Consider the following 12,764-nt stretch of genomic DNA (forward strand, 5'->3'; position numbering starts at 1 on the left):
TCATCCAAGGGGGAGTGTTGTAAATCACTTAGGATGGATCTCCATAACCAGCCCATATTCATGTCCAAGTCCACAAGGCCCATCAGCCTTGTTCTTTTAGTTTAAGTCGGTTTAGGCCCATTGTACTTAGGGCTTTATCTTTCACTATATATATGTATGATTATCGAACATAATGAATAACAAGAAGAAAATACATCTTTCGAGTTTCTCTAACTTTCATAACGGTTTGAGTTTTCCACGCATGGCATGCCTTTCTAGTAAATTTTACATTTGTCTAAGCTATTTTGAGTAACTCTCCCATATCTATATTGTTTGTTCATTTCTTATAATTCTATAGTACCAAAAAATAATAATTAATATCACTGATAATTTAATTTTTCTAAAATGTGGACATAATGATGTGGTAACTCAAAGATGTAGTTTAAAACCTGATATACAGACTTTCCTAAACTCATCCTATTATTAGTATGCATATTTTAGAATCTCCAAAGAAACCAAAAAACTAATACTTAATTTAATAGGATTTCTGAAAGAAAAAATTCTAAAAAAAAACAAACAAACACAAAGAATATAAAAGTCTTCCTTTTAACGCTGAGATATTTGCTCACTGTTTGACAGTTTCAAATTTTTATGGTTAGGAAAACGAAGATTTTTGATCATTTTGTGGCTATCCATTGATTCATGTTTAAAAATTAACCCTAAAAAAATTATCTTGCGATCATGAGGACGAAAGAAGTAAGGTTAATTGTAATGGTATGGATTATAGTTGGGTGGAGTTCGTGCATGGGAAGGTTCGTAGTGGAGAAAAACAACCTCAGAGTGACTTCGCCAGAGTCCATCAGAGGAGTCTACGAATGCGCCCTTGGAAACTTTGGTGTCCCTCAGTACGGCGGAAGCATGTCTGGTGCGGTGCTTTATCCCAAAGCTAACCAAAAGGCTTGCAAGAACTTCGACGATTTCGACATTTCTTTTAGATCTAGAGTCGCTGGATTGCCCACATTCGTTCTCGTTGACCGAGGAGGTCATTTTCTTTGCCTGTTTGATTATTTCATTACAATTAAAAGCAAAACTTATTACACAAGAAACTCGTAAGAGGTTACTTTTGAGACAAGACACCTAATGTTGATATATTGTTGTCTCAGACTGTTACTTCACTTTGAAGGCATGGAATGCACAAAGAGCAGGTGCCGCGACCATCTTGGTGGCAGATAACAGGCCCGAGCAACTCATCACCATGGATGCACCAGAGGATGAGACGACAGATGCAGATTACCTACAAAATATCACAATTCCTTCAGCACTAGTGAGCAGATCTCTAGGGAGTGCCATCAAAACGGCCATAGCTCACGGTGAGCCTGTTCATATAAGTTTAGACTGGCGGGAGGCTCTTCCACATCCGAATGACCGGGTAGCCTACGAGCTATGGACCAACAGCAATGATGAATGTGGACCCAAATGTGATGCACAAATCCAGTTTCTAAAAAGGTTCAAAGGAGCTGCTCAAATTCTTGAGAAAGGAGGCTATACTCGCTTCACTCCCCACTACATCACTTGGTATTTCACTTATTATCCTCTCGTCTTATATGCCTATATATTAAGATTCGACACACTGATAAGATTACAATTTTGAACGTTCTATATATTTAATTTAGGTATTGTCCTGAAGCATTTCTCGCAAGCAGACAATGTAAATCACAATGCATTAATGGCGGAAGGTATTGTGCTCCTGACCCTGAACAAGATTTCTCGAGAGGATACAATGGGAAAGACGTGATTGTTCAAAATTTACGCCAAGCGTGCTTCTTTAGAGTGACTAATGAAAGTGGGAAGCCTTGGCTTTGGTGGGATTATGTCACTGACTTTGCCATTCGTTGTCCCATGAAAGAGGAGAAGTACAACAAGAAATGTGCTGATCAAGTCATTCACTCTCTTGGTAACCTAACATCTTGGCATATTTAATTTTACTTTTCATGTCTTGAGATCTTATTATATGTTTTTTTTTTGGAGTAGGAGTTGATGTGAAGAAAATTGATCAGTGCATCGGAGACATTGAAGCAAATACCGAAAATCCTGTTCTTAAAGAAGAACAACATGCACAAGTTAGCTTCTTTATTTTTATTTTTTATAAGAGATGTAAGCATTCAAACTATTAAAAGTCTAAACATTTTCATTCATTGGTAATTTTTTTAGGTTGGAAAAGGCTCACGAGGAGATGTAACGATACTACCAACCATTGTGATAAACAATAGACAATATAGAGGTTAGGAGAAAGAATAAATTTAAATGTCCCACTCAAAATGTAGTAAAAAATTTATGTCTCATTGTTACAGGGAAGTTACAGAGATCGGCCGTGCTTAAGGCCCTTTGCTCAGGATTTCGTGAGACGACCGAGCCACCCATTTGTTTAACCGAAGGTTTTATTTTTTACTTATTGTACATTTTCCATTTGGTTCATTATTTTTAACATCTGGATTTGATACTTGTATGTTTTGGGCAGACATAGAAACCAATGAGTGTTTACAAAATAACGGAGGGTGTTGGGAGGATAAAACAACCAACATTTCAGCTTGCAGGGTACAAAAACAATTACTCTTGTTTTGTTACAATTATCTCAAGCCTTAAAATGAGAATATATTTTACTGTAATATTGTAGGACACCTTTAGAGGAAGAGTATGTCAATGTCCCATTGTTCAAGGTGTTAAGTTTCTCGGCGACGGTTACACACATTGTGAAGGTAAAAAATGGTCAACTATAAATATGCTAATTTTCTTAAATCTCAATCTATATTCTATAAGCTTCACATGTCTAAATTTAAAAATTGTAGCTTCGGGAGCACTACGTTGTGGCATAAACAATGGAGGATGTTGGAAACAAACTCAAATGGGAAAAACATATTCTGCTTGCCGTGTAATCTTTCAAATCTCTCGACTAATTATCATAATTCTGTTTTGACATTTCCTACTTATAGAAATATGATTTATTATTATCATTATTATTATTTTATGTTGTTGCTAGGATGATCATTCGAAAGGATGCAAGTGTCCTCCTGGATTCAAAGGAGATGGGCTAAAAGACTGTCAAGGTAATAATTAGATTAAACTATGGAAACACAAAGAGATTTGGAATCAAATTATGTTGACGTACGGAAATGCAGATGTGAATGAGTGTGAGGAGAAAACAGCGTGTCAATGTCGCGATTGCAAATGCAAAAACACATGGGGAAGCTATGAATGTAGCTGCAGTGGAAGCTTACTTTACATAAGAGAGCACGACATTTGCATAAGTACATATATTTTAATTTTACACATCCATCATTCATTTGCAATAAATAAATCATCATCCCTTAATCATTAAAACTGTGTACAGACAAGGATGCAAGAGGAGATGTAAGCTGGGGAGTGATATGGATAATATTCATGGGACTTAGTGCAGCTGCTCTAGGAGCTTATACTATTTATAAATACAGAATCCGGGTATTTTTATATATATCTCGAGACGTTATAATACTTTTTCATTAATATTGGATTTGGATTATGTTATATATGTTTTAATTAACTGATTGGTGTGTGTATATGTGCAGACATATATGGACTCGGAGATAAGAGCGATAATGGCGCAATACATGCCTCTTGATAATAATCCTAACGGTCAACCTTCTTCTCAACTTGAGTTGTAAGAACAAAAACACAAAAGTCTTCGCTCTGATCAACATCACAAACTTATATAGAGAGTTGCTACGTTTTGATTACAAGTCTTTATTTTTCTCTCTTTATATATCATAGATCACGCACTATAAAACCATATTAGTCAAGTCCATCTGATAACATGAGATGGACCGGTTTTATAATTTTGTTATACTTTTGGTGTTAATTATTCATTTATTAATAAAAACATCATGTACACACAAAATTAAGTAAGTGCGTACTTAACAGTTAACAATGCATCCTGCTTAATTAAAACAAAGCTAAAGATTTATAGTTATCCTTGTAAGTTGTAAATATTTGGATTGAGCAAGATTTTTTTTTTCCTTCTTTTCATGAAGTTCAAATAGAAAAAAGTCTAAAACTTTATAACAAAAAAAAAAAAATTGTATTAATCCCTTGTAAATTATGCGGATTGAACCAAATTTTATTACAAGTGAGATTTCTGAATTTTTTTATCCTTAATATTTTTTTGGTCGAATGATCGGGAATCTAAAACGACGTCGTTTCAAAACAAGAAACGACCACGTTTTGTTTCTTCTTCCAAATCGTTTTTTTTTTTTTTTTTTTTTTTTTTTTTTTTTGACAACACTCCCGAATCGTTTCCTCTGCACTCAACAAATCTCTCACTGAAATCGAGTGGTGTAATCTCGAGTGATCTCTTCTCCGACAACGTCTTAATCTCTATAGTTTGGACATCTCCGAACACCCAGTTCCTTGAAATCGAAAGGTACAGTTTCTTCCCTTGTTTCTTCCTTATGACACATTAATTCCTCGGGGGGCGGCTATGGACTCAAGTAAATTGTCTTTGAGAAATCTCTACGAAGAGGGTTCTTGATTTATGTCTGCAAAATTGTCACTTTTTTACATTTCACCTGTGCTATGGTGTCCTGTGAAATAATCTTGTGGGTTTTACACTATTTTTTTTTTTGGTTTCCATAGTAGAGCATAGACTTTGTTTCGCCTTTTTTTTAAATAAGAAAATGCATATACTTTTGTAGTTGAGTGGGCTATATGTGTTCAGTGTTCTTAACTATAAACTGATTCAATGGTTTGTTTATGTGTTTCATTTTCATTTGCTTGTTCTCTCTCAAGTTTCATCACTCTCTGACTGATCCAAATTGTGAATGTAAGTCAGTAACCAAAGTGATATTGTTCTTGGTTTAACCTGAGTGTGGATTGTTGTTGCTCTTTGATTTTAGTTTATGAATCTCCAGACTCCTATTTAAACGAATGATATTCAGTTGTCTATATTTGTTTTCTTTTAATGTTTAGAACGAACCATTTAGTGGGCTGAGGATTTATCCAAGTAGCACCGGTTTTTCACCATGGATGCGGCCGGGGAAAGCTCTTCTTCTAATTAAAAAAATGAGGTAGGAGAAAAGCCTGTAATTGTTAGAGTTAAGAGAAAAGTGGGACAGTCTCTGCTAGATGCTTTCTGTAAGTTTCTTCTCTCTCTCTTTGCTCTATGTGCTCTGTTTGTTTCCCTTGGTCTTTGGTAGTAATTCTCTTGGATCTTTGTCTGTAGCTTTTGTGCGGACAGGGAAAAACTAATATTGTTTTGGTGTTTAGGGTTGGAGATAAATGAAAGACCACTCAAACGGCCGACTCTGGATTTTTCAAAGCTATCTATTTCAAATTCAAGCAAGAGAGGTAACCCTATTTTATATCTGGATTTTTGTACTTGTATGATTATGGTTTGGACTCGCTGAAGCTTCAGTATTGTTTTATAGGTTCTTCTGTGGCAGAAGAAGTGAAACCGAAGAAGGTGCTAGTGCAGCATTTGGAGACAGTCACGGACTCTAAAACCACGGTTGACATTATCCACTCTTTCTTTGTGAGCGAACTTTCTTAGTCTTGTTAAACTACAAAACCCTTCACGTTATTGTTGTTGTTTGTATGTTCTTATAGTCTATCATTTTGTGTCTGCAGGAGTCTGATCTTAATGAGAAAAGTTGCGGTAAAGGGAAGTTTGAGGAGCGGAGAATTGCGTTCAAGAAATACAATGTATCTTGGTTTCATTTTGATTTAGTCCTGATTCCAGATTCTATATCTCTTGACTGATGCTCGAATGATGGTTTAAATTCCTTTTCTTTCTTGCCTGTAGAGAAAAGAACAACTCCTGACCAAAGCTGTACAACATCAACAGGTACATTCTTTAACAGTTTCTCTGAGATTAACATCTTAGGAGAAGATGTAATACCATTTTTACATAGCTAACTTGAGACTTGGGTAATCATTTAATCAAAAGTTCTAATGTATGTTAGATTGCTGCAGAGAATGCTCGGTTTCAGCAAATATGGAGGAGTAGGAAGGGAAACAATGAAGGCATCCATGATAGGTGTCATTTCTTTGACGTCATTCGTGTTGATGCTGAAGAAAGACGAGACAATGCACCAGAGTAAGTTCTCTAGTAATATGTGTTTGTAATTAAGATCCTCATAGTCAGAACTAGTTTAGCTGTGGTTGAAGAAACACAGTATTTGAAAGTGCGACTCTCTTCATCTAGGTTTACCTCCTTGGAGGACCAGAAAATGCTTGCTAGTTTCTTGCCTCTCCTTAGAGAGTGTATTCCAACAGCAGCTGAAGAGATTGAAGCTGATATACATTGTAGTCACACTGAAGAATACGTTTATGATTATTATGCTGTGAACGAAGAGATGGATATCAGCGTAGATAATTCCAAGAACCAGTTTCCTATGTGCGTATTTCTTCACTTTATTCCGTCTGTCTTTTGTGTCAGTCACCTGCGGATTTGGGTTGATGTTTTTTTTCTTAACAGTGTTATAGTCGAGGATGAAGAAGACTTCTGCGATGGACCTGATGAATCAGACTACGACTCTGATGATTCAAATGGTACACTTTTATCATCCATATACTTATCTCCACTCTTCTTTAACTTCGTAGACATTCGTAGTTCTGGTTATGTGGCATTTACTTTTTCTATAATAACATTGAAAACAAGTATGATTGGCATTGTTGATTCATGGTTTCACTCTGTGTTGTAGAAACCAAAAGTCAAGAAAGAAGGAATACTTAATATTTTTATTGATGTGTATTTGTGTGACTCTCAGCTGAATATCATCCAAGGAACGATTACGCAAAAGAGATCTCTGAAGACGAGGAGGATGAAGAGGAGGAAGAAGAAGAAAAGAGTGAAGAAGCCTCTGATGAATCAGACGAAGAGACTTCAGAAAGAGATGTGAGAAAAGTCCTTGGTGACTAACGAGTTTGATTGTGTAATGTAATGGATGTGAGTAAAAGTTAGTAATACACTTTAAGTAAAACCTTTATAAATTGATAATGTTGGGACCATGGCATTTTATTAGTGATAATTTATTAATATCTACTATTTTATAATAAATTACTAAATTATCTCAATTTATACTATAAAATAATTATTAATAATTTACAAATGTATTTTTAATTGTTAAAATTCTTGAAAAATATTAACTTAGACAATTTTATAAACAATAAGATTAGTATTTGGTTGTTCTAAATTTTATAGTTTCGGAACTAAAATTTTAATATATAGAAAACTTTATTGATGAAAATTACAAGTATAATAGATAAATTCACTTATATAAATGATTTAATGACATTAATTGTTGTATTTTAACAATCTATAAAATTTTCAAAATGAATATTATGCATATTTTTTAGAAATTGAAAAACTTATAGAGTTTTTTTGGGTTTTTTAATGACATGTTATAGAGTATACTACAACATTATAGTTTGAAAATAACAAAACAATTTGTTTTTCGATTCTCTTGCTCATAAAAGTTGATCTTTCATAACTGTTCTATCGTCTTAAATAACTCCAAACCAAATAATTTTTTTCATATTATTCCTCAAATCTTTGTTTTATATTCTTTCATAAATGTTCTCTAATTCTAAATTACACAGAATTTGCTTACTATTTTTTGTAGAATATATAGGAAATCAAAAGAAAATGCTTTCTAACAATTTTAGAAAATGAGTAAATGTTAAAAAATATAAAACAAAGATTAACGTGTCTTACCGGTGAATCTTTTGTGCACCAAATCAAGATAAAGTTCGTCTTACATTCTGAATCAGAGGCTTTGAAGATTTAACGCGTGCCTCCACCACACCGTTTAACAAAAATAACAAAAATGTAATAAATTTATGGAAAATTTGGAAAAGATAAATAATTGAATTATTATCCATCTATGCATTCTATATTTATATTTGGTCATATATGTTTTAATATCATTGAAACTCCATTATATCCTCATATTTTTGAAAATCTTGCGGAACTATTAAGATTTTTCAAAAAAAAAATCATTTATTTCTAAAAACAATTTGGAGAATATATAAAGCAAAAAAAAAAATACACTTAACAGAAACCTCTATAAATTGATAATGTTGGGACCATGGTAGTTTATTAATTTATAGTGAAAATTTATTAATATCTGGTATTTTATAATAAATTATCTCAATTTATACTATAAAATAATTGTTATAAAGTACTTTTAATTGTTAAAAATTCTTGAAAAATATGACTGAGACAATTTTATAAACAATAAGTTAGTATTTGGTTGTTATAATTTTATAGTTTCAGAACTAAAATTTTAATATATAGAAAACTTTATTGATGAAAATTACAAGTATAATAGATAAATTCGCTTATATAAATGATTTAATGACATTAATAGTCGTATTTTAACAATCTATAAGATTTTCAAAACTAAAATTATGCATATTTTTTGGAAATTGAAAACTTATAGAGTTTTTTGGTTTTTTTATGTCATGTTATAGAGTATACTACAACATTATAGTTTGAAAATAACAAAACAATTTGTTTTCCGATTCTCTTGCTCATAAAAGTTGATCTTTCATAACTGTTATATCCTCTTCTTAAATAACTCCAAACCAAATAACGTTTTTCATATTATTCTTCAAAATCTTTGTTTTATATTTTTCTTTCATAAATGTTATATAATTCTAAATAACACATAATTTGTTTTCTATTCTTTTGTAGAATATATAGGAAATCAAAAGGCTTTCGAACAATTTTAGAACATGAGTAAATGTTAGAAAATATGTTATAGTTTTTATAGAATAAAGAGCAAACTATAGAAAATGTATTCTAAATTTCATAGAAATTAGTATTCTAATATCCGTAGAGCATAAATAATTTCTAAATTTTGTAGAACATGTAGATTGTGTAGAATACTTTTCAAGTTTTTGTAGAACATATACAATGTATAATACACATTCTAAATTCAGGATGTGAAAAAAAAAATCAGAATATGTATTCTAAACTTTGTAGATTATATATTATCCATTCAAAACGGCAACAAAAATACATACAATAAAACCTCTATAAATTAATAATGTTGGGACTATGAAATTCTATTAATTTATAGAGGTCTTCATTTCTCGATAAATTAATAATTATTAATTTATAAAGATACTTTCCTAATTTGGTAAAAAAAAGTTTAAAAATAAAATTTAATCGTTATAATTAATATTTTTAGAAAATCAATTAAAATAAAAATAAAAATTATCATGTTTTGAAGATAGTACTCTAAGATTTTTATATAGTAAAAATATTAAAAATAAATTCTAATAAAAATGAATGTGTACATATATACATATATTTAGATAATTTTATATAATTATTAATTCATATTATTGATGGGACTATATATTAACAAAAGATTTTCAAAAAAAATATTATTTTATTATATTATCGAATTATGTCCAAAATTACATTAGTCCAATTTGGGACCGAATAAATTTATTAATTTATAAAGATTATTAATTTACCGAGTATTAATTTATAGATGTTCTACTTTTTATTTTATTTTATAAGGATTATAATGTTTCTCCGTCAGTTCCCCCAAAAAATATCTAAAACTTTTTAAAAATTATTGGCTAAATGAATGGTAAGGAAATTTATAAATAATTGACATTTAGTTAAATAATGCGAGAATAATTCAATTATTTCTAATTTCCCCTAAAATTATTATTAATGTAATAATATTATTAGACTTTGATATTTCAGTTTTTATGTAAAAAAAAAAAAAAAAAAAAAAAAATGGCGTTGAACTGAAGCAAGCAAAGGCCTTAGCTTGGTCGTCGTCTTCTTCTTCTTCTTCGTCAACCTCTATATCGCTTCTGACTGTTATTAAAAGTCTATTAAGTAAATGGCTGATTTAGAGACTCCTTATTATCATCCTGACCTTGAGGATCTCCGGCGTATACCAGTCGATCTCTTCGCTTCCAAGAAACTTCCCGGTCTTTCCTCCGGAGATCTCGGATTTGCCGATTCTTCCGAAAACCTCGTCTTCGTCCTCCGCAAATCTTCTTCCTCTTTGAAATCTCTCCTTGATTCCTCCGGAGTTTCTCTTTTCACCATCTCTCGTCTCCATGTAAGCCTCCTTAGAATCCGCAATTTTGATCCCAAAAATTTCATCGAATTTTGCAAATTCTTATAGCTACTTGTTTTGAAACACCAATAGCATCTCTACAATTTTTCATTTTTTTTTCAGTTTGGGTTGTTTGGGTTTAGGGTTTAGTTAGTTTGATAACTTTGGTTAGTGTTTACAAATAAACTTAGTCATATGTGTATGTGTGTTGTGGAATGTAGAATGGAATGTGGGAATTACATAAAGGAGATGTGGACAAGCGTAAGGACTTGGTTTTATCGGTGAAGCGGACATCGAAAAGATTCAGTAAGACAGAGTTAGAGGTCTCTTTTGCTGGTGAATCTTCGGAACATCTTGTTATCAAAGGTTGCCCTTTTCAAAAATCATGTACCATCTACAATCAAGACTCCATTGTCGCGCAGGTAACAAAAAAAAAAAACGCCATCTTCTTATTGACATCAACTGTGATCTCTAGTGAAAAAATGCTAAGAGATTTTGAGTTACTAGACAATAGCATGTTATACTGTTTGATTACTGGGTTTAGAAGTAACGTTTGGATCATGCGTGATGATGTTTGTGATATGTAGTTATGGTAAAGCATTGGCCTCATTTGGTGTAATGTGGATTCTGAAAAATTGTCATAAAGATATGTGTGTTTGTATTTGTGCTTGAAATTTTTTCCTAAAATTTGATTATGTTCCTTATATTTTGGTGGCACTGGCAGACGAGTTTGATGTACAAGCTGAGACAGATTTACGTAGGGAGAAGCAAGTTCCGGCTAACTATATTTCCGGGATCCATCGATCATTCTCTAGTAGTCGCAATGGTAGCCATGTTTCTTCAAGGTTGAATATGAAAATCTCCTCAATTTTTATTATTACTGTAAAGGTAAAATGTGACATTGCATCCTTATTGCCTTTTGTTTTGATTCAATCGGTTCACACGTGAAATGTAGATACGAGGAGTTTGTCCTTTCTCAAAGATTTCGGTATTATGTACTGACTAGTTTACCATCTCGCTAGTCAAACATCAAATGCTCTAATCCTTATGATTAGTTTATGGTTGTTGGAAACTTCCTTTGCTTAATTAATCATCTTATTCTACCATTTTGTTGTAAAAAAATAGTCATCAAAAAACATTTATGGAACGTTTATGAAAAAAATATATATATATCTAAACTAATGGAACGAATCTAACAAAGACATAATAAAATAATAGTTTCAGTGTAGTTGCTAGTTTCTTTGGAAAAGGTGCTCCCGAGTCCCGACCCGACGACGTCAAGGCCATAATATTCTCCATGTGATCTGGCTCACAAAAGATACGAACTTGGTGTTCGTATTGATATCTTATTCCCCCCCCTTGAAGTTCTTTTCGATTACAACTCTTCTAGTCTTGTTTTTCTTAACATCATAATAGTCTGCCCATAACGTTTGATCAGAATAACGATGAACCCACTTGGTCTCGGGAATTATGACAATCTCACCTTTACGAGTGACACCAGCGACGTAATTTAGTCGAGAAGGAGTAATGGACAATGTAATCTTTGACCATTTTTGTTTCCCCATATGATCTTCCATAATCCACATCTCTGCACTAGCGTTATTTCCGTAACGTATATGTATGCATCCTAGTTTCCCTTGGTAGTTTACTGGTGTGATCGAACCCCAAAACTGATTCATCGACATCTGGATACGATCAAATCTCTCGAATCTAACGTCAAACGTCCCTAATACATTATTTATTGATCTGTAATAGATAATCCCATTGATGCATACACTACGTTCACTATCACACCTTAGAGTGAATTTGTCTTTGATGTTAATGTTTCTCCATTGCTTCTCCTTTGGACCTCCCAATGTGAAAATTTGACAAGTATATTCCAGCTCTACATTATACATTTTAATCAAGGACAACACTTTGTATTGATTCTCAACTCGATCATACCCAAAGAATCCATCAATAGAGGCCACTCCATCGCATACGACTTTGGGTAATAAAATAGATTGTGGCGTGGTAGGGTTGTATATATCGCAAAATGGTTCGAGCTTGACCAACAACAGATTAACACATTGACATATCAATATAAATGGCAATTTAACCCACATGGTATCTCATGCTCTTTGTCAGCGGATATGAATGGTTAGTGTTTTGAGGATAAGTATACGAGGAAAAATTTTAAAATGTTAAAATTTAATTCTAATATATATAAGAAAATTAAAGTTTTAAAAATTAAAACTATAATTATAATAAAACTATAAATCTAAAAAAAAATTAAAATGTAAAATCGTAACTCTAATATGTATCCCAACCAAGTGAAATTTATAATAAAAAGTTACACGAAAATAATTATACAGTTAATTATCCTAAAAGAAAAAGATTGTAAACACTCACCTCTATAACTAAATTGTCTGATAGCAAAATATGGTTTCTTTAAATACACAAGCATTAATTAAAATTTGTTCTATTGGTAAAGATTTTTTTGTGTGAAAAATATGAGGTGTTTTCATGAAGATGTTTCATATTGTAAAGTAAAGATACACGAAAATTACGTAAACTATCTCATATTTTCTCTAATTTTAAGGTCAGAATTTAATTATGAGGCAAAGCTTTTTTCAAAAAGTTAATATGTTTATATAACTTAAAACATATGTTTACCTATTATGCATA

At 32.0% G+C, this 12,764-nt stretch overlaps 5 protein-coding genes across 8 annotated transcripts; 4 read left to right on the plus strand and 1 right to left on the minus strand.

Moving 5' to 3' along the window:
• The first annotated feature begins 592 nt into the window (after positions 1 to 592).
• On the plus strand, positions 593 to 3,964 carry LOC104700459 (vacuolar-sorting receptor 2). Its single transcript, XM_087459176.1, has 13 exons — positions 593 to 1,021; positions 1,143 to 1,554; positions 1,653 to 1,933; positions 2,011 to 2,099; positions 2,191 to 2,260; positions 2,331 to 2,414; positions 2,498 to 2,574; positions 2,654 to 2,735; positions 2,826 to 2,908; positions 3,017 to 3,083; positions 3,156 to 3,284; positions 3,368 to 3,474; positions 3,582 to 3,964. The coding sequence occupies exons 1-13, from the start codon at positions 721 to 723 to the stop codon at positions 3,675 to 3,677; spliced, it is 1,878 nt and encodes a 625-aa protein (XP_087315302.1). The 5' UTR covers positions 593 to 720; the 3' UTR covers positions 3,678 to 3,964.
• A 264-nt stretch (positions 3,965 to 4,228) lies between these two features.
• On the plus strand, positions 4,229 to 7,066 carry LOC104700460 (RNA-directed DNA methylation 4-like). Of its 4 annotated transcripts, none has more exons than XM_087456624.1 (10): positions 4,229 to 4,432; positions 4,978 to 5,142; positions 5,275 to 5,355; positions 5,436 to 5,539; positions 5,635 to 5,709; positions 5,810 to 5,851; positions 5,980 to 6,103; positions 6,212 to 6,403; positions 6,485 to 6,558; positions 6,777 to 7,066. In XM_087456624.1, the coding sequence occupies exons 8-10, from the start codon at positions 6,237 to 6,239 to the stop codon at positions 6,926 to 6,928; spliced, it is 393 nt and encodes a 130-aa protein (XP_087312750.1). In that variant the 5' UTR covers positions 4,229 to 4,432; positions 4,978 to 5,142; positions 5,275 to 5,355; positions 5,436 to 5,539; positions 5,635 to 5,709; positions 5,810 to 5,851; positions 5,980 to 6,103; positions 6,212 to 6,236; the 3' UTR covers positions 6,929 to 7,066. The 4 variants fall into 4 exon arrangements, with proteins under 4 accessions (XP_087312750.1, XP_087312751.1, XP_087312753.1 ...); XM_087456625.1 differs by having other exon boundaries at positions 4,259 to 4,432; positions 5,970 to 6,103; XM_087456627.1 differs by having other exon boundaries at positions 4,304 to 4,432; positions 4,992 to 5,142; positions 5,970 to 6,103.
• Positions 5,071 to 6,107, plus strand: LOC147940925 (RNA-directed DNA methylation 4-like). Its single transcript, XM_087458318.1, has 6 exons — positions 5,071 to 5,075; positions 5,231 to 5,355; positions 5,436 to 5,539; positions 5,635 to 5,709; positions 5,810 to 5,851; positions 5,970 to 6,107. The coding sequence occupies exons 1-6, from the start codon at positions 5,071 to 5,073 to the stop codon at positions 6,105 to 6,107; spliced, it is 489 nt and encodes a 162-aa protein (XP_087314444.1).
• Positions 7,067 to 9,716: 2,650 nt separating the features above from the next.
• Positions 9,717 to 11,203, plus strand: LOC104700461 (protein LURP-one-related 7). Its single transcript, XM_010415983.2, has 3 exons — positions 9,717 to 10,100; positions 10,319 to 10,519; positions 10,822 to 11,203. The coding sequence occupies exons 1-3, from the start codon at positions 9,876 to 9,878 to the stop codon at positions 10,945 to 10,947; spliced, it is 552 nt and encodes a 183-aa protein (XP_010414285.1). The 5' UTR covers positions 9,717 to 9,875; the 3' UTR covers positions 10,948 to 11,203.
• Positions 11,204 to 11,443: 240 nt separating this feature from the next.
• On the minus strand, positions 11,444 to 11,995 carry LOC104704353 (putative F-box protein At1g47730). The gene has a single exon (XM_010420460.2). It carries the CDS (start codon positions 11,993 to 11,995, stop codon positions 11,444 to 11,446), a length of 552 nt encoding a protein of 183 aa, XP_010418762.2.
• Positions 11,996 to 12,764: the final 769 nt, after the last annotated feature.

This window comes from Camelina sativa, chromosome 7 (assembly GCF_030686135.1).
Source record: "Camelina sativa cultivar CO46 ecotype springtype chromosome 7, ASM3068613v1".
NCBI classification, from domain to species: domain Eukaryota; kingdom Viridiplantae; phylum Streptophyta; class Magnoliopsida; order Brassicales; family Brassicaceae; genus Camelina; species Camelina sativa.